This window comes from Pezoporus occidentalis, unplaced genomic scaffold (assembly GCF_034315485.1).
Source record: "Pezoporus occidentalis ecotype Australia unplaced genomic scaffold, CSIRO_AGI_Poc_V1 ctg59, whole genome shotgun sequence".
Classification (NCBI taxonomy): Eukaryota; Metazoa; Chordata; class Aves; order Psittaciformes; family Psittacidae; genus Pezoporus; species Pezoporus occidentalis.
In genome coordinates this window covers 4,136,162-4,162,372 of record NW_026915932.1, presented here as the reverse complement: position 1 = coordinate 4,162,372, position 26,211 = coordinate 4,136,162, and the positions used below count along the sequence as shown (strand labels likewise).

The following is a 26,211-nucleotide window of genomic DNA, read 5'->3' as shown; positions in this document are numbered from 1 at the left end:
CAGTTGTCTTCTTCTTTACCAAGCTAGCTAACTTCACCAAAATTGCAGCAAATTAGCATCTTCTAGAGCAGTAGCTGTCAGACATGACAAAACTTATAGGTCAGGTTCAAAGATTGCTCAGGATTAGAAAGATTTAGACAGCCTAAGTAGATATTTCATACCTGATGTCTTGAACGCCTGCATTTCCAACACTACACAGTCCTTATTGTCGTCTACTGGATAGAGATAACAATGGGAAGCAGACCTAACTAATGACCAAATGATAGCCCTAAATTTGTGAATTAGACACTCATTTAAAAATAAGATCAGTAGTTCCTACTTCAAATAAGCTCAGCTATTTAACATTCATTCAGCAACTGTACTCCATAAAAGGTTTAACTTCAATAGACTGATTTGAGTTAGCAAATTTAAAATCATTATTTGCAGTATGGTAACAGGCGAAATGAAATGCTTTTCACCTTTTTCCCTCTCCCAGTTTTCTGCTTCATCTTCGCCCTGGAGGGCCTAAGTATTCAGAGTGGAACCACAGTCAAAAAAAAACCACAACAAACACATCTCCATGTCAAACAGTCTCAAGCCTTCCTGACCACTAGAGACCATTTCGAGGAGAAATGAGACAAGGCCCTGTGTGAATTGAGATCATTACCAGCTATAGCAGATAACAGTTCTGTGAATATGCAAACAGATATGAAGGAGGACTATGCTGTCCCAGACACACTGTTGGTTTAAAATGAAGCAAGCTTAATAAAGGCTGCATTGCACTGCAATTTTTGCCAACCTTCAGAAAGCATGCTTCCAAAAGCGTTTCCTGGAACAACAGATTTCTTCTAAACACAAAAGCAGCACCAACTGAAATATGCCTTAAGTTACTATTATAATTTATTTAATTAAACCTGTCAGGCACTCGTTACTGATTCTCTGTTACTTGTAGCAGAAAGAACATTACTACTAATGGCCAACACACAATACACAACTAACAAGCAAAAGAACCTAGGCTTAGTAACACACTCTTGATCAAGAAGTTGACAATTTAACAGAGTTTGACAGCAGTAACTATGCAAATACAAGTTAAAATATTTACCACACCAGAAATGCAAATTAAATTTCACATAAGTTTCTTTACCTCAAGAGTTCTTCAAGAAAGTAGTTTCTCAGAAGTCTTAAATACAGACAAGTTCTTTTAGAAAGACGAATTTTATGAAGTTTTAGAATCACACAAGAAACTACTAAAAAGGCAGTTTTGTCTATTTCTGTGTGATGAACCACACAATGCTTTGAACATCAGCAACCATTCCAAGCAAGCATTCAGAACACAATAAAAGGCCCCTTGTCTTTCCTTATTTGCTGGTGACCTGTATGCTCTACTTTTGTTACCATCATCTGACTTGACAGGGATCCACAATACTTCACTGATTATGCTTCAAGTGAGTCATAACACACAATTTTCAGCTACCTACAAAAAAGTAAACGGCAGTGTGATGTGCACTACCACAGGATGAAATTAAAACTGGAAATTAAACTAAGAAATATTATTGTCAGAACTTGCATCGCCATAAGTTTTTTTTTTAAATAGTTACCTTTAGTTTAATCTTAAAAGTTGCTAACAGTACTGTGTCGTGGGCAAGGAAAAGGCTGCTGTGAAAAATGTATTTTTTACTGATGAGGCCATTGTCATTTTTATTTCTAAGCTATTTAAAAGTTACTCTTATTATAAAGATCAAGGATATTTATGCCATATAACTTGCTGTTGAGTTATGGTGGGGAATGATCATTCAGCATTTACATCTTGGGTACCCTGATTACTCCTCACTAATCACAGCTTTTACATCCACTATCTGAATTTGAAAGTGCTTGAGATACTAGAAAGATTGATTTTTCTACATTTCCACAATGTGGTTGGTTGGTAGGGTTTTTGCTGTTTTGGTTTTGGGTTGTTTTATTTTTTTGTTATTTGGGGTTCGGTTTTTTTTTTGTTACAATTAGAATGGTTTGAACTTCAGTTCTATGTTCTGTCTTGCCTGACAGCTGGCTAGACATGACACCTGAACAAATTAGCAGAGTTATTCGCAGCATGTGCTGACTCTAGCTCAGTCACTTCTTGCAGGACATGGGGAAAAAAGGTGCAAAAAGGCAGTAAAGGATATACAAATCTGCACAAATCTGAGCTTTAAATTACCATTCTTCATGGTCAAAGTTCTCTTCTGTTTCGATACAAACTTACTATTCGAGAGAAGGAAAAAACACCACACACAAAACAAACACACAAACAAACAAAAAAAACAAAACACCACCAAACAGCCAAGGAAGCAATTTTCAAGGAAAAATTCAGAACAATATGTTTTGAGAAATTTGAATTGCTATCCCAAAGAGCACATTTCAAAACATTTCTCTATTTCAATATGGGCTACTGCCCAAGTTTCACGATGCATCTTAAACTCCATTTTGACAGAATTACTTATTCCTTTGCTTTTACAGGTAACACGTGAAGAAGCATCTCAACTCACCACAAAGTTATACAACATTACTGTTAAGTTACTGTGCCCAAAAATTCTATGGCTTTCCAAAATCCTTCTACATCACACCGTTTCTGGTGATATCATATTCCAGTTCAGCTGTTTAATACCAATATTATTCTTTTTGCAACAGCAGCAAAAGTAAGCCTCCGCTCAAAAGCTTTGTTATTCACCAAGAGTCTTGCTATGCTCCTCCTTTTGATAATCAAAGCTTTATTAAACAGAATGCTCTGCTTGGAGGAGAAGAGCCTGACAAGCTGAAGCCAAGAGTAAACATTCAAGTTATGTGGAAACCCCTAGAAACAGTGGAACATATCCAACAATCCATAACCATTGTCCACTGTCCCTGAAAAGTATAATTAGTCCATGTCCCACTGGTTCACCAATGCAGCAAGGAAAAAGAAAAAAAAAGGCAGCATTGAAGTTGTAATAATTAAGTGTATGCAGCATTTGAAAGTCTACTTGTGTTGAAGGGTTGACAGAAGCAAGACTGAAGTTTTGCTTGCCTCTACTACACAAAGTAGTAACAAAACAAAGTAAAGCGTTATCTTGACAGGTAATAAGAAGTAGAAAACAAGACTTGGTAGTTATCTTCATTAAATTTAAAAGTTCATGAGAATACTTTTACAACTGGTTTGGGAAGAACAGTACCTGTTCTCTGCCAACAATCTCTAATGCTGCAAGGGATGTCATTAGATATTTGGCAACTACATACCAGGAAGTTCAGAATTAGATCAGTAAGTACAGCATGAAGCAAAGAGGGAAAGAGAATCACAACCAGCTTCAACCTACTCACCCTGACCTGGATAAAAACCCAGGAGGAAGCAAAGCAAAAACTGCGAGTTGCCATAACTTAACTATATCACTGAAAGGAAAAACTGGGCCAAGCACATGTCGTATGTTATAATGAAGTCTTTATATTTCTCTTCATACCTTTGGGTTCCCCGCATCTGCACTCAACAGCTATTCTATTTGAGAGAAGTTGTTTTCTACACTACTTTCTAGCTTTGACAGAAAGGAATAAAGAAGTCATCCCATTCAATGCACATCCAGTACTCTGCAAGATTAAGTTAAACCAGAAAGGCTTCTGGTTTAAAACCCAGCCTCCTAGTAACATTTCATGCTTTCAGGAGTTCCAAGCAGGGCTCAAGGGCTAAGAGGAACATAAACATACCTGTTTCCACAAGAATTTTGCTTTTGGTTTTGCTCCTAGTTTTGTTGTCATGTTTTGGGGTGAGGGGGTTGTGTGTTTTTACAGAGCTGGGAAGGTGGGGAAGGACAGGCACATTAAAAAGCTGCTACAAAAGAAAAAAAAACGAAACAAAACCAAAAAAAAAAACCAACAAAGCAAACCCTCAAAACAGCAGTATCCATCAAATTTTGGAGAAAGGCTGAGATAATCTGAGATTTCAGTTATTTCTATTCCAGTGCTACATATTTCAAACAATCCACACTACCATAACCACTTTGTCATAACTATGTCACTGATACACATCCTCCAGTGTGTGTGGGAAGGCAGATAAGGGAGCAACAAAGACTTTCTGCCTGCACAACACATTGAGCCACCACACTTTAGAAACTTCTCTTAGCATAGTTGTGCTCGTTAGGAGTAATAGGAATTCAGTTCGGCCAGCAAAAATAAGTTTGTGCTCATGAAGCTGCCTTCTCTTATGTGCAGTTAAGGCAGCATGGCAAGGAAAAGCTATGACAGGACAAGTACTGCTGCTGGTAGAAGCTGCATTTCAACTAGACAAAGCACACCGTCAGACCTACAGCACTTCTTGTTTAGATTCAGACATACCATTGCAGGAAGATTACACATGTCAGTCTAGTTTTAAAAGCTCTAATGAGATATTACATTTCATGAGGCTGGTAAATGCCAAATTAGATTTTTTCCTTCCCCCCTCCCCACCCAATAAAATATCCTCCATTATGCACCATACATAAAGCTGTCAGTGCAAAGAATTACAGATTACCACACAAGAAAGCTATGTTCCAAAACATAACACTCACCACAGGAAGAAATATTTGGAAACAGTTCCCTTATGTAAGCACATTATAGCTTTGTTTAGTAATTCAGCACTTCTGATACGAATATTATTCAGTAATCTCTGTAGGCTGAAAGAATTTTATACTGCCAGTATACCGATTTCAAAGTCAGTCTGGGTCCAGAAGTTACAGCTGCTTTCATAAGCACGTACTGCAAGGTAATAAATCCTGCTAACAAAGACATTGTTCTATACACAATCGGCTCTTGTACCTCTATATCGTATTAGCAGAACCAGGGATGTACTACAAGGACACCTGACTGCACAGCTCATGCTGTCAGGACTCATCAGCTCCAACTCAGTCCTGCTCTTTCCAATTCAGGGTTTCTAGGCCATATACCACAGTAAAGTTGACTCTAGCAAGGCATTTTGCTAAGGCCAGACACCAGCTCTGAACCAGCCTCATACTGCTACGAGTTCTGCAAAAGTGTGGGAAACTGGCACTTGCCCAGGTGCTATCAAGAGTTAGGAAGACCTGCACCAAAACAAAATTCAGCACTGTTAAACTAGTTCCAAGCAGCTGAGCATACCTGCATAGTGCTCTGCTTAATACCTCAGGTAAATATACATGGCCTTTCCTCCCAAAGATACACAGACTTTCCAAATACAAGACCAATACTATCTAAATAATTTTCTTCCACCATATACATACCAGATTAGGCTATTTGGAGATGTTAGAAAATACCTGGCACTTCTGAAAAATGTAGTAGAAAAATTAATTATGTAACTGATTTGCCTCATAATACTATTTTTCAGCTTCAGGGGAAAGTGTCTGAATATTCATTAACAGCTCTATTGGCAACATGAGATTAGTACCACCTCCACTTTCTGCTAACAGCGAGTTCACTTTCTACTACCATTGCTCTACTGAATCAGATGGCTAAGCAACATTATCATTTGATTATGAGTATTCAAACAGATTCATCCCCATACCACTCTCTCATTATTCTTAACATGAGAATACAGTGTGAAAATACATCACACTGTTCTTCATGAAGAGGAGGAGAAGGAGAAAAATCCTACCCAGAAAGCCAGAATTGCTTTATCCTTCAAAAAGGCTTCAGAAGGCACTTGAGTAATATCAGCTCGAAGCTGTCTCCACTCTTGCTGCAAAAGTGAGCTAATCCAAACACTAGCAAAACCAGAATTCAGACATGTTTTACAACAGCAGATGAGCAAGCAACACTAAAACATAGATGTATTCTCACACAGTAAAAATCCTTAAATCTGTATTTGAAGCAGTTAAAAACATCAAAAAAAAGTTCATGTTATGTATGCCAGAAAGGCATTCATTGAAGATGTATATACAGGGAAGAAGATAGTGGTGCACACCTGAACAGCTGCTCTGAATAATCTCTTCCCAAAGCAGTGGCTGCGAGGAAGCCTTTAGGAACAATGTTTTACAAAGGTGTCAATTTGTGACAACTAGAGAAAAGTTACTATTTCAGATATTAGGATTATTTCTACCCTTTTCTTAAAAAAAAAAGAAAAAAAAAGCCAAAAAAACCCCTTCACCATTATATACAATATATTGACCTTATAAGTACTCTTGGAAGGAGAGTGGAAAAACTACATCTAAGAACAACTCACTACTTTATCTCAGGGAAGCTTTCTTGCTCTTTTCCTTTCTATTCAGAAACAGATCCCTATTGTCAACCAATCATCTGGAAGCCAAAAAGCTTACCACAGAGGCCTTGGCCATGTTGGAGAAAGAATGGCAGGTTAAAGTGGGACAAAAAGTATTTTACAAGCTACAGAAAAATAAAAGAAAAATAGAATACTAGATTGCAAAAACTAGAGCTTTATATATATAACCTGCAGAACTAAACCAACTGTTACAACACCTAAGCCATTCACTGACTGTACTTTGTTTCACATGTCCATATTCTAAAATGATGGACAGTTCCACATTTGAACAAGTTTATCCTAGAAAATTTCACCTTTTACATACATAAGAGCCACCTATGCTGCATATAGCAAGCTAAGCAAAGAAGGTTTGTTGTTTTTTTTTTGTGAGTTTTTTCTGTGAAGTCAGATGAACTTCATCTCAATACTTTGGAATATTCACCTGCATATAAGATAAACTGCAATACCAACAAGAGAAATCAAAATGTTTACTGCAACACACAGTGTGACAAAGTGAAAATTTGTTTAAATTGGGTTTTAAACTTCTAACAGTGTTTAAAACATCATTTCTGATCAGCGTAAGCACTTGTTAAATCTACCATCTGCAACTACAAATAACTATTTAATGTTACTTTGGAATTAAGGTAATGCACTGCTATCCAAAAACCCAAAATTAAACTCTGGATGGCATTTTCATTTATCAGGTAGCTCACTGAAATCATTGCAATACTTCAATTAGAGGAACAAGCACTACAAACAGAAATACCCCCGCTTTTGAAACATCATATAGCATTGCAGAGATCAGTGAACGTTTTTTATGTCAGTAACAAATTTCAGATCAAGTAAGTCTTCATGATTGGCAGACTAGTCAGATCTATAATGAGAAGGACAACTACACTAATTAGCCAAGTACGATCACTTAAAGTTCCAGATCAATGAAAACTGGAAGTGGTAGCAATCTCTAACTGTTGCAGAAACTAAAATAGGTGTGGAGGAGGAGAGAGGAAAGAAGGGAGGCACACATAGACACACATTTTCCTGCGAAGCCTTAAGTGAAGCTGAAGTTCACAAGCTAATCTTGCGGAAAAAGACTCCAACATACTATATCTATACCCATAAAAGATTATTATTCTCCCTCTGCAAAAAGTCATCAATATCATACACATATATACACACACACGTGACATTATACAGCTTAAACATGCCAAAACAATTTAAAAAAACCCTAGTCAAAACTATTATAAGTATTTTATAATGACAAGAGTTTAAACCCTGTTCCAGCTCTGTCTAGAGGAATCATCCACTAACGGTCATTTCAACAAGTAACACATATTTACCAGGACAGAAAAAGAAATAGCTGCTTCTATTTTCATTCTTCAACCTGACAGTTACGAATGAGCCAAGTTTAAGGAAAGTTAAGTATCAGCATTTTGTCTAATGATGGGATTTATGCCCACAAAGCTCTACAAGAACGTGTTCACAAGACACTCTGCAGCCTACAATCAATAGTTTTACTAAAACAGAATACAGATACAGCAAATGTGAAATAGAACTTTTTCTAATTCAGAACAGCAGCAAAAGCTGACTCTAAAATCATCAGTGCTATAGCAGGTATGAAAACACAAACTCCATCCTCAAATTAAAGACAGCAATAGCCACATTCAGGGTCTACGTGCCCCACACATCCCCATAGAGCCAATGCACATTTACCTCCCAGATTTTGTTAAAAAATTATTAAAAAAGAATAAAAAGGTAGTACATTAGAACTTCTCCTTCAGAGCTGCCCCAAGCCAGTCCTAACCTATAGACATTTATTAGGTAACAATCCTTAGAAAAGAAAAAATAAAATTTCATGTTCCTCCCTCTCCAAGAGCCTTCAATGCTGATACACTTTCATTAAAGAAAGAGGCTACTGAAACAACTAGAAGACTTTCTGACACCTACTCTGAAGAAATACAGCTACAAGCAACAAATGTATTTTTGTCACAGTGTGCTCTTTCAGGAAACACTGCTGCAGTCAGTCTCAAGGTCTGGGCTCGCAGGAAGAAAAAAAGAAAATGCATATTGCCTTAAGCAAAAGCAAAAGAAAACCCAATTCAGAAATACTGATCATATGAATCTAGATTGTCTGAGTGGGGCAATAACACGTAACACTGATGATCAGCAACCCAACTGAAACAGCCTCACTTCAAATGAAGCTGGCTTCAGACTTCAGGCTACATTTTGCTATGAACAACAACAACAAAAAAAAAAAAGAAAAAAAAAGACATTTTCCTTAAGTACTGTTTTAAAGTTTATCATGTGGTTTTCACGCTTTCACATTAATCCCCAAATGATACTTACTTCATTTCCATGTTTCTGCAGAAACTCTATTTCCTGTTGTGTGAAAGTAGTCATTGAAATTGACTTCACTCTGTGGGGTGGATTCAAGCCCCGTCTAAAAGAAGAAGCAAGTAGTAATTTAGTCAGTATTCAGGAAGTTTGGCATCATACGATCACTTTTAACATTACAACCAAAAGTCAGTTTGAAACTCAGGAGCCATCTCTGTAAAATGCACCCATTTTGGTACTGCCATGTAACCCAAGGCTGTATAAGATCATCTTAAAATAACATTCATCATGCAAAGTCGAATAATTGAGCTTTAGGGAAGACCAATGTTTACAACTGCAGATGCAAACTCACTCTGATCTTTCTATGCAGACTTAAGAAAACAGAATTAGACTTTTCTGTTTACAACCTAATCTGTTTCCCAGAACTTGTTCACCCTTGCTTCTACCTTCCACCTCCCATTCTTCTGCCCTTCTGTTGTAGTTTTCTCTCCCTCCAACTCCTCCCTCACTTCAGCCTATTCTTAGTACAACTTCTACCCAATCACTAGATTTCTTCAAGCTAAACTCCCCAGCTCAGGTTCTTTTTCTCTTGCTTTAACCTATACTTCCTGTTCCCTGACAGCATCTCTTTCTAGTTCACTTTTGGCCTTCCATCCACAGGTCTGTCTCCCTCCTCCTGAAACTGCACAAGTCACAACAGCAAAAGAAAAAAAACAATGTTTTTATTGTGTTCTCAAATGAGAGATACCATTACTCATGTAATAGCTCAAAACTTCAGCAGCTCTGCCTTAAGCAAAGATTGGCACTATTCTCATACCCATGCCAGAGACTGCTGAAGCAAGGCTAACAGAAACTCAAATAATTTGTGCTGCCAAAGCCTGACATTGTCAAACCCAGTTCAGTCAAAATCTGCAAGCATAGAGAAAAAAAACCTGCTGAGCAACAGTGCCAGTATAAGAAAAAGCTGTCTTTCTTTTCAAACTCTTTCTTTAAATACATGCGAAATACTGCTTTTGCCCACAAATACTTAAAATCAAGCCGTGTTCTGCTCAGTGGAAACAACATTACGTCCTACATACGCCAAACAATGGAGACACTAACTTAGGCAATACAACGGGGCTAGTTTAACAGTCAGGCCTGGATTTTTGTAACAAAAAGAGAAGATAAATTAAAAGGAAAAAAAGACTATACATTAACTATGAGACATCAAAGAACACAAAATTCTGTGGTTATATATATGAACAGAAAGTTTCCAGAAAGGAAGCTGGGGGAAACTTGCAGAATGTAATATGGACCTAACAAACAACTAACAAATCATCAGATAAGAGTTAGCTTTATTGCTCATATTTTTGACTACGCTTTAATTATAAATTTGGTTCACATTGCTTTTAGGAATAAAAAACCATCCCACCACTGGCATCCAATTTAAGACTACTAGTAGTTTTCTTTAAACTCCATGATTGTTTCAAGAACACTATAAGTTAAATTGTGATAAATCAAAACACTGTATGACAAAAATCTGATGACCCACATAGTAACATTTTACACTCGAGTCTTACAGAAAAATTTTAGCCAGGTGGTTGGCATCCACTTGGTATTTCACAGAAATACATTCCATCAAGTTCTGTATTACAATCACTTGCTTTCAGATTAAGTATAAAATTGGTTCCATCTACCTTAGCCTGTTCAATTTACTCTCCTCCTACTAAGGAGGATGTACAATTAGTTGTAAACTATTTCATGACTATTTTAAAAGCTAGGGTTATTCATTAACACATTCACATGTTTTTCAGCACAGGTAGTATATCTAAACTTTCATGCTAGGTTCTGCTAGAAATTGATTTTTTCAATAAGTATAGTTTAAGTGCTATTATTGTACCTGTGTTTGCAATTGAAAGGCACTGCACAAGTTTAAGCAGTACCTACTCTACGCTGATCTGCTACAGCTCTTCAAAACATTTACACCAGCAAACACTTATACTCAGTTCTGTTAAGCAGTAATATCAAATGTACTTAAAGCTTGGACAAGATTTTGTTTAGACTCACTAGAAACTTCCTACATGCCTCTTGCATTCCAGTGAGGACTGCTCTAGAGTTTTAAGGTTCAGGTTATAAAGTTTCCTGATTTACATATTATAACCATGATGTGCAATAAGATGATGATTTTTATTTTTTTTTAATACCCTCTAGCTAAAGGAAGACACTCCCATTCCTAAAGCTCAGATCACAACATGGAAGCATTAGGTGTCTTGCATGATGAAAAAGACCATGTTGCTACATCCATGGTCCAGGAGGACTGGAAAACCTGAACATAACTTTAATAGCCATAAATGCAAAGTTAACAAGCAAGCTGCAGTATTATACATACAAGTGTTCATGTTTATTTAACATGGCAAGGGGTGGGAAGAAGCCTGTGAAAAGCCTCCTCTTATGAAAGCAGTGCAAGCAGTCAGAGTGGAACACAGAATTCAAGACAAGAGGGTGCATTTTTCAGCATACAAATATAGCCCACAACATATGTATTATTTTCTTTAGATAAATTACTTTGATTCTACCATTAGAACAGCTAAACCTCAACTTCTTTTATTATTTCTAACTAGGATGAGCCACTTTCAATAACATTATACCCATGAACTGACTAGAATGTCCCTAAAACAGAGCAGTTGTGAGATTTATGAAGCAGAACTCAAGAACTAAGCCAAGGTACCAAAGGTACTCTTACTTGAAAAACCTAAGATATTTTATATGCTTCCTTACCTACAAAGATTACTTGATGACCCAAATGATTCACAAACAAGTCATCTACATATGGGGGAAGCTTACTGGTAGACAGCCAAGTATGATTATCCCTTCTGAGGAATTCACAAGCCTTTCTTTTTGTATTAAAAAGAAAAAAAAAAACAAAAAACATAAACCTCAAGAAAGCAAAGCAGCATCTACCACGTGGTTTGTTTCCTCACATGTATTTTCAAACTTAAACAGAGAAGATTTAGGTTAGATATAAGGAAGAAATACCTTACTGTGAGTGTGGTGAGGCACTGGAACAGGTTGCTCAAGGAAGATGTGGATGCTCCATCCCTGGCAGTGTTCAAGGCCAGGTTGGACAGGGCTTTGAGCAACCTGGTCTAGTGGGAGGGGTGTTGAAACTAGATGATCTTAAGATCCTTTCCAACCCTAACTATTCTATGATTTGACAAGACCTTTGCATAGTTGTAATGCTTTACAATTTTCCATATTTACCAGAAGATAAAATGGATTATAGTCCCTTAGTCCAAATTAATAATACCCAAGTTTAAACTGACCCGGAACAAATATTTGCAACCTGCACCCATGAAGCAGTACCATTTACTCCTTTCTCTAGCACAGAGTTCCTGAAGATGACAGCAACCAAACACTCCCTCAGCACTTGATCCAGGTCACAGTTACCTCCTAAGAGACCCTCAGGGAAGATGACAGAGTAAGACTATTCCGTCATCTGCACTCATCCAGTACACCATAGCCAGAATATTCCACATGTAGATCCCACTCATCACTGCCACTTTCTACATGCTCAGTGGCTATTTCTGTGGAATAGCACTGTGACCAGAACTTCCTGCTATGAGATTATACTCCACTGCTCCTGCATTTAGTCCAGGCTTCCACTGACACAGCCTATCATAGGGGCAGCTACAGAGAACACGAGTTCTCTGTTCCTCAGAGAGCATTGTTAAAACTGGTGCTCTCACAAACAAAGGAAGCTTTAGACCACTGATACAAGATTCTGAAGTCCGGCAATTGAAGCATTAAACATTTAAAATGCTGTCAATGAGCACTGAACATTTGTTATTAGCATAATTTAGTAGCAAATTATGGTTGAACTTGTAATTGTTGGCAGAGTGGCCATTCCAGATGTCATCAAATCTGTCTGCAAAGGCCAGGGCTGGGAGGGGAAAAAAAACTTAAAGATTGGGCTCTGCTGGAACAGAGGGTCACTTCCAAGGAGAAACAGTGGGCCGACAGCTACACAACACCTCTCATGTACCCCTGTATCACATTCTAACATGATCTTAAATCTAAGCCAGTAAAATCCAATTCCCTAAGAAGCAGGAAGTTACTGATTCAAATTCAATTGCCAAAGCATCAGAGCACCCTGTGTCCCAAGGCGTCTGGAAAAAAAAGCTTTACAATACCCATGTTACAGCATCTGTTATTATTTCTATGCTACTGCTATCAGCAAAGAGAATATAAGCAGTACTGGCCACTCCTTATAGCTGTAGACCTCTCTGGAGACCCTCCCACCATCTCACAAGCTCATTTATTTTTAACAGCAAAAGGCTCACACACACATTTAGAAGCATAGTCAAGGTTAGATTAACCTTATTCTTAAAAAAAAAAAAAAACCAACAAAAAACAACAACAACAAAGAAAGACACCACAAAAAAAAACAACATCCTTTCTGAACTGTGAGGTATTCACAGTGGTATAGACAATCCCTTTGCTCTCCGGCCATGAAACTAAGAAACACAGTAACATTGGAAATACCCTTAATATATATATATGCACATGTAAAATACACAGAGCCATTTTCCAAACATGCTCCAAAATACATATATATGTGTGTGTGTAGAACTAGAAAGTCATACCAACATAACCAGAGTCACCTTCACTCTAACAGTTTATTTAAAGCATTTTAATTTTTGCAAAACTTCTTTTGGGAAAAGGGACAATAAATCACCATCATTGCACATACTTTTTTCTTTTTTTTTTTTTTGGGGGGGGGTATTACTTTGTTTCTAGTATCTGCCATCAAATACTCCTATCCCAGAATTAAAATTTCAGCTAGGAATATTATAAGCAGCTAAAAGACCACATGATCCAATAATTGTAAGAAATAGCATTAAAGAGCTTCAACATCCCCCACAGTAACCATAACACTCTAAACATTCTTTGTTGCTCCTTCCTGACACAAGCCCAAAGTGCAAACATCTGAACAAGAGACTTCCTCAGTAAGTTGGGAGGAAGCAAAAGCTAGGAGTGTCCCAATAAACACATTAGGAGATATATATTAAAAAAAAAAAATAAAAAAAAAAATCAAGGTTAAATAAAACATTTCTACAGTACAGAACTTGTGGAAGTGTACACCTACTCAAACAGGAATATTTTCCATTTGAGAATTTAAGAACATGTTCTTTTCATGAAAGTTAGGAGCAGGCTGAGCAGTACAGAAGTGCTTAAAAGCACAGATATGCAGAGACAGCTGAGAAGCAAGGCAAAGAGGCATTTGATAAGACAAAAGGAAGGCTGCCACTGTCAGCAGGACACATGGTAGTACCCAGAAACACAACAGACACAGCTACCAACATAATCCTTTGAACCAAAGGACTTCTGTCAAACCAATAGAACCCCTCTGCCAACATTACAGTGGTTTTGCTGTAACAAAGAGAAGTCTTGTGGTTTTGTATTACCGTAATCCTTAAGCCAAGAAGACTGCTCCTCTAGAGCATTTCCTCCTACTCTCAGGGAAGAAATGTTCATGCATACATTTCTACACATCCTATATTCTTGCCAAACACCAAAAAGTTTAATGAGGCGCAGCTTCTGTAATGCTAGCGTGCTTGCTTCCCACTCCCCCCCCCCGGAAGAGAATTTAAACAGCAGACAAGCAGAGGTATTTTGAGAGGAAGCCACTATGAATATCACTGTCCATGAACTTTCTCCTGCATATACAATTTTGCACAGGAAAACTTCTGCTCTGGTAAACCCAATCTGATGAGAAAACTTAAACCCGAAGTATTACAGAAAAGGACCTGCTCTGTGTTACTCATACTTTTAACTTGACAAGACTCACGTTCAACATCTGTCAGAAACAGATCTTTTCAGCAAAGTCACCATTTCTCTCATCATTTTTAGCAGTACTTGGAACAAGCCAGACTTTTTTTTTTAAATAGTGAAGAAAAATTGTTTTTTTTTTTAAAGCAAAATCTGGTAAGAAATAGCATTGCTCTCTTTCTACACACAGAATCCTTGATGGAAACTAAGGATGGATCCAAAATGAAGGTTTGGAGTTTGAATAGACTGTCCTTGCAAGACAGTGAAGAAACACTTCAGAAAACTTAGGGGGAAAAGGAAAAAAAAAGCTATACTTTAGATTTAAAAAGTTTGGAGTTAGCTCATGGAGAACAACATGCCTAAGATGATACCAATGTTAGCAACCACTTTTAATCAATTAAGAAACCTTTCTGAAGGAGACTTGTTAATGTACCAGTATTTTAACTTTTCATTGAGCACTTCATACTTAAAAAAAAATAAAATTAAAAAGTCTACTGGACTCAACTCTAAGAATACTTCTTGTACTAGATCAGAAAAAAATAATTAAAACAAGAAGCAATGCAAGTCATTCACATAGCATACAAACAAGACTGAGTAATAAGATTATTAAAGCCTTACAGTAAAGCAAGTATTATGAGGCAGAATGCAAGCAGCCATTAAGAACTACAGAAGAAATTGTACTTTTATGTTTGCTTGTTTTTTTTTTTACAATTTGCCATTATGTGGTTTCTTCCCAAGTCATTTCTCTCCACTGTGGACTTCTACAGTGAAGAGAATTTGGAAATAAATAAGTTGTACAAAGGACTTCTCCGATAGAAGTGTTAAAAATAACAGTTTCTAGTTATGAAACAGGCATGGCATAGCTCTACAACTAGTCTCATCCCTAACAAAAATATCCCACTGGCTAGGTTCTAAGGTGTTAAAGGATCACATGTAATCATGCACACAATTTATGAAAGCATTTCCAAGTCAACATGAAAGAATTAGCCTAATTTTATTTCAGAAGAATGCTTTAAGTCCTCTTGACAATCCTTTACTCCAGCTGTAAGCATAGGTGTTACTAGCTGTATCAACTAAAAATGTTGTTTGTGGTTTCTTTTTCATAGCAACACACAAAACCACTGCATATTCAGAATGAGTTATTTGCATTTTATTATAATACCAATACATTAACAACTTTTCTTCATAAGGAGTCTTTCTTCCTTTAAGTATGGTAGCATCCAAATAATGGCAAACTTAACAGCACGTGACAGCTGTCCTCTGCTTGCTAGCTGTTTCACTGCATGCATATCCTTTTGGTTACTATGGACTATGGACTTCAGTAGTCCATACCAACACAGCCGAGATAAAAGGAACAAGTCCTACTAAAAGCATGCAAAATATCTCAGCAGTACTCATCACATATCTCTCTACTAATGTCAAAAAGCCTGAAAAATAAAGAAAAAAAAAATCTTACGGAGCAGTTTTATTATGCTGTCAGTTTAACTGGTAAGAACATGTGCAACCATTAAATAAGCTCTGTGCAGTAGCTTAAAATAGTTTCACATGCCAGCACAAATAACAGTTTGCTAACAGAGCAAACAATAGCCAGAGCTGGTTAAGTAGCATGTATATGTCAAAAACTAGAGTCTCTTTTCAATATCACAACCTGAATACGTTTTCGGTATTTGCGTCAAGCCTGTCCAAAAGTCTACAAAAAAACAGAAGGAAAAATACCCCAAGACTAATTAGCTGTCTAGTAGTATAAAAGGCAGTTTGTTCCATGTAAATTCAGCAGAGAACTAACATGTTTGCTTTGTCCTGAATCTCAATATAATTACCAACTTTGTTCTAAAACACCAGACCTTTTACTTGGAAGACCTATGTGGGGTAGTCAGTCCCTCTCAGTAAGGGGACAGAAACTTATTTAGGCTCCTGAATGCCTTTTCTTAAGTCAAATACAAATCTGTATCCTTTGACATCCTATTTATTACTTACACCACTCTTTGATTCTGCTCAATTTCATAAGCACAATGTCACAGTAACATAAACTAGCAAACAGATTTAACTATGGAAACAGTAACACTGAAGATAGTAGAGGTTTTCTCTTCCCCCATGTTATGCATTACAGAAATTCAGAACTGACTGATCTCAGCTCTTGGTTTCATACATGCTATGTCAGAGGAGGAAGGGTGGAAAAGGAAGGAGGAGTGGGGAGGCCCATAAAGGAATGAGGAACAGGAAAAATGCAGTCCACTTTATCAGAGCTAATCCCTTTCCAAGGTTTACTTTTATAGTTTTTAGGAAGTAACAGAGGCAAGAGCAAAGCCTTCTACTACTTTTCTGATCAAGTATATGAAACTATTAAAGCAAGAGTTTATCTTCCAAGGTAGAGTTTAGTGAGTTGTCCTACAAACTACTATCGGGCATAATTTGATCTGTAAAAGGCTAGGCTAGCGGTTTAACTTAATATTATACTTTAAAGTTAAACGTTAGGTTAATTAATTTTTAAAACGTTACACTAGGTATTCACAATAGGATTACTCTCCCTATGTCTTCAAGACTGTCATGAAATGGAACTGTTAACCACGTGCCCCCTTCTCTTTCCAAAAGTATTCTCCTCACACATACTTTATTAACTACATCTTTAATGATACCTTGGGATGGGGGGGGAGGGGGGCGGGAAGGAGAGAGGACGGACACGGTCTCCCCTTCACTTGCGTGCCGTGGGCACGCGCTTACACTCCCTACGTGCAGGAAAACACCTCCTCGAGAGCAGCGATAGGCTAAACTCCGGACTGCTGCTGCCCGCCGGCCACGAAGGCTGCCGTGCTGCCCGGCCCCGAACTCATACACCCGGCTAACAACCGCCATCTCCCGGACTGGGGCTCCGGTGGAGATTTTTAAGCGAATACCCTGGGGAAAGCCTCCCGACTGCTCTCCTCCGACGCGGCTGAACCACCAGTCCAGTGCTGTCGGGCGGCAGGGAGGAAGGGCGAACCCAAGAGGGAAACGGCCGCCGCAGCGAAGCCAAAGGCGAGGCGCTACACCCCACGTAGCGGCTCGCTGCGCCGCCGCCCCAGCAGAGCCCGGAGGCCGGCCAGGGGCGGAGGTCACCCCGCCGGCGCAAGGGCTGTCCTCCCCCACCCTGGCCGGCTTGGGGGATGGAGCCGAAGGTCCCCCTGCCCACACTCACAGGATGCCGGAGCAGGAGGTGCACACGAAACTGCCCACCGTCATGTCGGTGTAGGTGGGGCCGCGCTGGTCGCAGTCGAAGCACTTGCGGTTGGGCGGGAGGCTGCTCATCTCCCGCAGCAGCTTCAGGTGCTTCTCCTCCTGCTTCCGCTTGGCGCTCGCGGCCATGGCCCCGCCGGCGAGGGGACGGCCCGGCAAGGCGCCGGGCCCTACTCACACCCCAACGGCGGCGGCGCTCCGGGGCCCGGCCGGAGGGAGAGGGGGCCGGGGTGGGGGGAAGGAGGAGGAAAGGAAGGGGCGGGCAGGGCACCAGCGCCCGCCGATCAGCCGGGGCGGCAGCGCGGTTGCCGCTTACGCCGGCCAGCGGCCCCGCGAGGGAGGGAGAGGGAGGGCGGGCGGGAAGGGGGCGGGCCGAGGGCCGCGGTCCGCGGCGAGGAGCAGGCCGGCGACGGCTGCGCCAGGCCCGGGGCGGCTGAATGACGAGCCCAGGCGGAACCTGCGCGACACCTTTATGAGATCAGAGAAGGAGATGGCGGCGGCGGAGCCAAACGCGCTCTCCGGCGACAGCGCCCTCTCTCGCGCGGGAGGACGCACTCCCCTCTCGCCGAGACCCCAGCCCGGGGGCGGTGCCTCTAGCGGGGTCGTGTCACCTGCCGTGACTCGCCGCGACGGGCAGGGGCTGGTCCTGCCGGGAACCCAAGCGGGCAGATCTGAGCACAATGTCTGGCTCGCCCCTGTCCGCCGTGTGCTCGTGGAAGGCTGCCCGCGACGCCCCCCACCTTCGGGGTGAGCGCGAGGCGCGGCCATTTGCCGCCGGTCCCCCACAATCCCCTCAGAGCCAGGAGGTGCGGGCGGGCTAGGGCCAGAGGGGCTGTTCGTAAAGCAGATAACACCGGCCCCGCCTCGGCGCTCCCAGTGAGCCTCTGCCGTGCCCTCTTCTCCCAAAAGTCCTAAAATCCGGCCATGGAGGCTGAGGTGAAGGCGGTCCTTTCAGGAAGCGTTTCCCAGAGGGGGCAGCCAGGGAGTCCCTGCCGGCGGCCGTGGGACTGCCGCGGGGGCGGACCGGAGGGTGTAGCGCTGCACAGAGGGGCTCGTCAGTGCGATTTTCGCAAGGCAGCAGGGTTTGTGAGGAGGACGTTGACATGGGTCTGTCTTTTTTGCCACTAAGATGGGAAGTGCGCATTTTCCCCTTGGGAATTTGGCTGTCGGTGGCCGACTGGACATTTACTCATGAAAGGAAAGAGAACAGAGCCAGCAGTCACGTATATCTGCTGATATCCTTGAGGAACCCTTGACTGCGGCTGGAACTCGGATCTGCTGCTGATGTATAAAATGTGGTTTTGTTCTTTACAACGGTGCCTAAAGGAATTCTTTTAAACAGTGTGCAAAATCAACGTAAAAAATATATATATAAAAAAGAATCATGTACTTATAATTTCACGATTTAAGTTGCAAAACTGCCTGGCAACTCTATGTGTGATTAAAATCTCCTTACGGTTTAAAGATTCCCAACGCAACGTACTTAGGGCCGGGTTTTGCAGCTCTGACGTCAGTACATGTGTTAGCTCTAGCTTCTGTGGGAGCAAGATGTTCCGTTTCCTCATAGGTTTAGTTAAGAAAATCTAGGACTAGGTGTTCAGCATCAGTAGTTTGACATTCCTCCTCTGATCTTGCTGGATGTGCTGATTTACGTGAGCTGATCAACCAGACCTAAGTTTTAAACCCAAAGTATAATGCACTTATCTCAAAGTTTTCTATTATGGATGGCAGGAGCTGTTCACATTGAAAGATAGACGCTGCTAAACCATTAAATACTGCTTACATAGCATTCTTAAAAGTAAACACACAAATATTTCCAGTGTTGTAATGACCAAATTCTCACTACTTCCTCTGATTTTTCACTTCTCTCTGAAATGCTGATATTATTCTTATGCACAAGGTTTCCTTTCTTTTTCTTTGCCTACTACAAAACATACTAACATTGGAGATTTTCCAATGACCTAAATGACCTAAAGTAGATGACCTACATTTAGGGGAAAAGAAGGTTAAAGGCTGAAAAACAAGTTGTTTGGGTTTGTTTTTTTTCCTGGAAGATACTTTGGAGAGCAATGATTGGCCACAAGGCCTGCTGTAGGGAAGAGTTGGGCTTTGTTTCAACCAGAGGCAAAGGGCCTTGTAACTGAAGCAAGAATGTCCCACTTCCACTGCTTGTGTCCCAAGGTACTTAACATGAATGTCACACAGGAACAGTTGTCAATAAAAACAGTACCTTTGTCATGGTCATTAAAAGGTGGAACTGAGCTCCCAGGGAAAATCCAGGTCCTGAGGCTTAAGTCACTCACAAAGCTCCATAGGAGTCCTGCAGATTTTGTGTTACACTAGAGCAGGCTCTACTTTGTTTCATGAAGAAACAGTTCTGAAGTTATTTATGGTCAGCATCAGTGTGGGCTTATGCTAGCAAATAAATGACCTCTATTAACATTAATTTGGTTTAGAAATCACCTTTTAAAAATACCAAAACTTTCCATTCTGTATCTCAGTACAAAGTTGACTTACGCCAGGAAACCATATGATGAGACTTCAGAGGCTTGTGAGGATACACCATTTTACAAATACCCAGAAACTCTGTTGGATTTGGGTACTTCTAGAGACTGTGAGCATATCTGTTCCAAACCTTGAGTTCCTACAGTCAAGCATCTAAATCTTGTTTCCCACAGGAATCGGTGCAGGAGAAATACAACCACCTATGTATAAACGTATGTGTTATGCTGTTGACACATATAGGTGTGAAAGCTAGCTACATTAGCTTCCAGCCCTGTTTCACCTCCTCACAAGCAACACTGTAACTTGCATCACTATTCTGCTCCCTGCTTTTCTATTTCTTGCTGCTCGCAGCTAGCACAAGTTCCCTCAAAGCAGATGGCTTGTGTTTTCTCTAAATTACTAAGGGAAAAAACTCACAAATAATACACATGAATAAAAACTCCGTTCTTCAGCATTACTCTTTGGTTTTCTTCTTCCTGATAGATTTTGCTATTTCTCTACCCCAGAATCTGCTTTTCCTTTCCTACAGTTTCTCTGTCCAAATTTGTTCTTCGTTCTCTCTTCCTGATGACCAGACTTCTGTGGTTGGAAAGATACTGGCCAGCTGTTTATTCCAAAAGTGCTTAATCCCTGCTGCACCTGCTACAGCTTTTAGCATTAAAAATAATTTTTAACAAGAGATAAAGCAATGATTTCTTATGCTTGCAACATTTCACAGAAAAAAAAAAAAAACAAAAATTAAATCTTAGCCAAGTCATGGGTAATAGCAGAGAGATGTTGCTTTAGTAAGCCCAAAAATATGAGCCTATAGAGTATAAATTATAATATTCAGGCACATAATGTATGGGATTTATTGTCAGTCAAGACCAAAAGAAACAAGAGTCTAAGAATGTACATTTGGAAAATGGATAAGACATTCTCTATTTGTCACTAGGACTGAGGTCAATAATATCCATTTTAAAACAATTAGCCCAGCAGGCTAAGTGATGTGAAAATTATCATGCTGAAAAGCTAATGGGCTATTAAATCCACCCTGCTTCAGTACTGATGGGCATACAAAATTAATCCTGGGATTAGGTATATCGTATCTGTGGTAAACTGCTCCTGCAATATTTGAAGCGATTTCTGAGAATGCTAAGGACACAGCAAGTGTAGCTGGCAAGAAAGTTCACTGATATGCCCTATTAAAGATTCAGTCAACCGAGCATAAACCGGTGTGTCTGTGCCTGGCCTTATCTAAGCCAGAGCTTTTTGTTAATGAATAGACACATTTTAGTAAGAGATCAAACCGAAAGAAAATCATGTTTATATAATTCATTATTGATTGTTGACAGTTATTTAAATCTAGAGAATTTAACTGCAGGAAATGGTCAGTCAAATATGATTGAATTACAAAATTGTTTTTATTTGAAAAGCCATTTTCCTTTGACATTTCCCACTCACTGCTATGACATTAACACAGCAGAAAAGGTAAATGATTGATAGCCCTGCCTTTACCCATAACAGCTGTTCACAGGAAACAGACCTCACCATAAAGACACAGTCACATCAGCTTGGTTTCTTTGTAATGCACAAATTATTGGTCTTTTTTATCTTTAATTAGTGTGACATACAGGTACTCCATTTTGAGTAATGTAGGGTAGGACGCGATTTTTCAGGTTCCACAGCAATGAAAGTCTGAGAATCAAAGCCGAATTTGGCTCTGAAGATGATGTGGAAGAGGCTGAGGGTATGGGGTGAGAGACACAAAGCCAAGAGCTAGCCCAAAAGCAGGAAGTAACAACCCCACCACCACCACCAAAAAAAAAAAAAAAAAGCACAATTATTCTTTAGATTCCTCTCTCAACAGTTTATGACCTATCTTCTATAGCTGTGTTGATACAACAGCTTTTGCACTTTCCAAGTGAGATAGATTGAAGCTGTGTAGAGCCAGGTATCAGGCATTAATAGCAAAACACGTGATGTCCTTGCTGCAAAGTAAACTAGAATTTTCCTCTTCATCTGAACAAACAAGACAGGTTTCAAGAAGAGGGCCATAAAGGTGCAGAATGCCTCTCCAAAGATAACACAACAGATCAACATCAGAGGTGGTTAAAAAGTCTTAAGTATCTTTTCTCTTAGCTTGATGTTCTGCTCTTGGTGATAATTGCTAAGAATGAAAGCTCCATCATAAATGAAAATTTAGATGAGCTTCTTGCAGTTGTTAATTTTTCTGAATTGTTTGAGTGGGAAATCTGAGTTGAAATTAATCAAATCAGTAACATCCTAAAGTTAGCATTGCAAAAAACATGGTTCATTTTGTCTGAGTTAAATCTATTACCCTGTAGTCCAGTTGAATCTACTTGAAATTTTTCAGTGGGAAGGACTGAGATTACCTGGATGGACTCCCATCCTGTACCCCTGTCTTCAGTTTTTCGAGTTAACTAAACTATTAATTACCTCTGTCATTGAAATACTCTCCTTTGGCTTTCTTCATCTTCTTCTTTCATTTTCTTCCCATAAAACTAATATATATATATATATATATATATACACACACACATATACCCATCGATAACATAAAAAAAAAAAAACAAATTCTGTTGATTTTTAGCTATTTAGAAAGTTGTTCAGAAGAATAAGCAGCTTCTGTGTTACTTAATTTGTGCTTATGGTTGTTAACAAAACAATGTGCTCTCCTAGCTGGACTGGAACTACTAGGGGACCTTGTGAGCCCGTCTTGCCTAAGATTACAATTGTTTTACTGCAAGATTTACAAGTCCCTTCAGGAACTGTGTTCAGTAACAGATTATATTTTTTTTTTCAGTTGGAAAATTTTGAGTGCAGGATTGCTTCAGCTCATAGTGTAATCCAGTCTAATTAACAGGAGGTTTTCATATCCAAGGAAGACATTTCAGCAGATTTACTTGTTCCAAAGTTACAGAATTTTTTAGTATTTTAACTGTAGTGAGCAATTTTGATAGCTGAGGAGGCATTATTCTCTTCCTGCTTTCTAGCTTGGTCAGTGATGTCGAAAGGTTATCAATATTTCAACCTTGCCCCTTTATTTGACACAGTTCTTGAATTTCCATCATGCCTTAAGTGTACAAGATCATATTTCAGTTTGTAATCACAGACTAGTTAGTGGAAAGAACATGCCTATATACAGTTGCAGTGAAGGCAAGGCATCTGTCATAGGAATATCTTCTACGTGAGGTGAATGTGTTTTATTTTTAAGTGCATCTTTACAGTACCTTTATTTTTTAGGGTATGTGCCAATGCTTCTGTTGCTAATTTTGATTTGTATTGGTTTATCATTATTCTATAAGATCCTGTAGTTGTATGAAGCTCTATAAACTGTATCACAAATCACAGGACTTATTGTAAAATGATTGTTTCATGTAGCCTTCTGAGGAACATGGCGGAAGAGAGTGGAACCCTTTAAACTGAAAAGGGAGTATATTCATATTTCACCCTATAAACAGCAATAGAAAAATAATGGTAAGCCATATCATACTTTACATTTGCTGGAACTGCCCATGGGAATGTTAGCAATACACAAGAAAGCCAAGAGCCTAAAGGCCCAAGTGAGATGTTGTGGAACCAATATGAATAAAGTGAGAAGGAAGCAAACAAATTACCTTAGGAAACAAAGAGCTGAAAGACAGACCTTGATGGTGGAAAGACAGTGTAAATCTGTGTAATTTATGGTTATAAATTAGAAGAGGGAGGGACAGAATCTAAATAGATATCTAAACCACCAGTAATTTCTGTAGTATTTTGCTACATAAAGTACTAAACCAGGAAATACTTAGTCCCAGCTCTCTGAACAGGAACAACTTAATTTTCACAATAAGGTTTCTATAACAACTTCTTTCTTGACCTATGAATGAGATTTGTATCCAAAGCCCGGTGTATTTTCAAGTTCAAATCTTCCATACCTTTTCCACTTGATGATGAGCATTTCCTGCTTGTTTTCTGTGTAACTCCCATGGGATTGAAGAGGCCTTTGTTCCTTTTCACTAAGGAATATAAATTATTGATTAGGCAATTTAATTTGTGGAAACTATGATTGGTTAGTGTTGTCTTAGAACTGCCTTCAACTTTGCAAAAAGAAATACAGGTAGTTTCACAAGCATCTGCAGTGAGGAAAACACAGTATTAAAATAGAAATAGTATTTTCAGCCAGTGTTCTATTATTTCCCCATACTTTACAAACCTCACATATTCTCCTTCAGACTTTCCTAAAATTTTAATTCTTTTAATAAACATCACCTGAGGGCTGATTTGGGGAACATTAGAGAAGAATTAGCTGTTCTGAGCAGGCATCCTTCAGGGCTCACGGTAACCTTGAAGCAGCGTTTACAAGTAGAATCTAAACACAGAAAACATCCTAAACTTTCTAATTCTCTAAGTCAACCTGAATATATAAAGAATGAAAAATGTCAAAAGGGAAGAAAACAGAAGGAGCCTAAGATGCCAAGACAAGCCACAAAGTAGCTGTCATGCACTCTGTTGTCTGCAACACTGAAATGGTAAGTCAGTGACTCCAATGTGTTTCAATCTTGCCTGATAAGCAGTGTTTTATACACTGCACCGAACCGATCAATAAACAGAAGAAGTATCAGAATAACTAAAAATCATGAAAATATCCATTTAGATTTTAAGTGGAATGAAAATGAACAGTATCATAGACTAAAGCAATGAAGATGGACATAACAAAATAGGCAAATTTGGGAAATAGAACTTTCAGATGTCAGATATTCAAATAGGAGAATAAAGAAAATTAGGTATGTAATGTGAATAAGGGAAAATTAAGTTCTTCAGTCACTCTGTTTCTGAAATAAAATATTTTAGAAGTGGACTACAAAAGGAAACCTAATCCTTCAAATTTAGTGTAACGTTTCTCATTACTGTAATTTTAAAATCTGAGATATTGCCACAAAGTTTTTTTTCATGAATCCCCGAGAATTTGTCTTGTCCAAACTTCAGAGTAGAGGGCTTTACAACTGGCAGCATCAACAAGTTAAAAGTAAGAGTAATAACAAGATGCACAACAAACAAAAATCCTCCAGAGAATGTAGCACAGGCTAGTGCAGTTGCAGTGAATAGATATGGATAATCCCTGGTAGCTGGCAAATATCCTCTTAAGGGAGGTTTTCTGCAAGAGAAGCCTAACCTCAACCCATACATGGGAAAAATACTGCTAAAACTAGTAATGTTTTAGCACTTTTTCTCCATGTAATTTAATTTAGGAAGTAAATGAACAAACCTTCAATATTTTATTTGGAATCATTAATTTAAGAAGTGAAGTGAACCCGTGATATTAAGGCCTCTTGTACATTCTGCTGTACAGCAAGAGCCCCTGCAATTTCTTGCCTTGAACTGAATGTGTTCAACAACGCATGCCAGAGTTGTAGATACAAACAGCTTAAAAATGAAACAAAATTAAGATTTCTTTCAAGAATGCATTCTCTGGTTACGTGGCAATGACGAGGATGTCTCTTTGAAACAACATGTGTGAATTTCAACTGAGAATGTAGAATATGAAAGTATTTATGAATAAGAAAAACTCTTTCTTAACCAAAAGGCAAAAGAGAAATGCTCATCACATGTGGCTTATTCAAAATGAGTTGACATAAAAAAGAAGCTTCTTTCTTAACATGACAGCAGTATTTAATATTTACTTGCTACATGCTTAAATAATAAATTAAATAATATAAAATAATTTCAATATTATATATTTTTATATATTTATATATATTGTATAATTTTTTAAATTTTAAATAATTGAATAATTAAAACCAATAACAACAGGAAAAAAAACAACATCTAAAACCAAACGCAAAACCCAAACTCCATTAACAGTTAAGATGGTGGGCATAGTAATATTCCACATATTGTGTTTTGGCAGCTGACAAAGTGTTCAGAACATTATTGCAGCCTGGCTAGAACAAAACTTTGGTTTCGTTTGCAGGGGTTTTTTTCAGTTTGGTTTGGGGAAAAGGGAGTTAATGGAAGAGAATGAATCAATAATATTTGGGATAATGTCTGCTCAGAGCAACACCCTAGTTATTAAAAAGCAGCATCTGACTGACAGAAACACAGGAATTTGAGAAATGCTGCCCCTGATGTGCAAGAGATTTTTAAACAAATGAAAAACACTAAAACAAGTTTCTCCAGACTAC

At 39.0% G+C, this 26,211-nt stretch overlaps 1 protein-coding gene and 2 long non-coding RNA genes across 11 annotated transcripts in view; 1 reads left to right on the top strand and 2 right to left on the bottom strand.

The window, feature by feature from the left end:
- AGFG1 (ArfGAP with FG repeats 1) overlaps nucleotides 1-18,155 on the bottom strand; it is a 36,532-nt gene extending 18,377 nt beyond the window's left edge. For 2 of the 9 annotated variants that reach the window (XM_062638923.1, XM_062638924.1), the window contains exons 1-2: nucleotides 17,502-17,902; nucleotides 8,531-8,624 (exon numbers count right to left, since the gene is read on the bottom strand). In XM_062638923.1, coding sequence (XP_062494907.1) covers nucleotides 8,531-8,624; nucleotides 17,502-17,668 — 261 coding nt within the window. In that variant the 5' untranslated portion in view covers nucleotides 17,669-17,902. Of the gene's footprint in view, nucleotides 1-8,530; nucleotides 8,625-17,501 lie in introns of all 9 variants that reach the window. The other 7 variants (XM_062638926.1, XM_062638931.1, XM_062638925.1 and 4 more) reach the window with 4 other exon arrangements.
- A 16-nt stretch (nucleotides 18,156-18,171) lies between these two features.
- On the top strand, nucleotides 18,172-19,985 carry LOC134174207 (uncharacterized). Its single transcript, XR_009968553.1, has 2 exons — nucleotides 18,172-19,228; nucleotides 19,274-19,985. It is a non-coding gene; the product is annotated as an uncharacterized LOC134174207 (long non-coding RNA).
- A 124-nt stretch (nucleotides 19,986-20,109) lies between these two features.
- Nucleotides 20,110-25,719, bottom strand: LOC134174206 (uncharacterized). The gene is made up of 3 exons (XR_009968552.1): nucleotides 23,541-25,719; nucleotides 22,484-22,536; nucleotides 20,110-21,802 (listed from the first exon to the last, which is right to left on the bottom strand). It is a non-coding gene; the product is annotated as an uncharacterized LOC134174206 (long non-coding RNA).
- Between the last annotated feature and the right edge of the window lie 492 nt (nucleotides 25,720-26,211).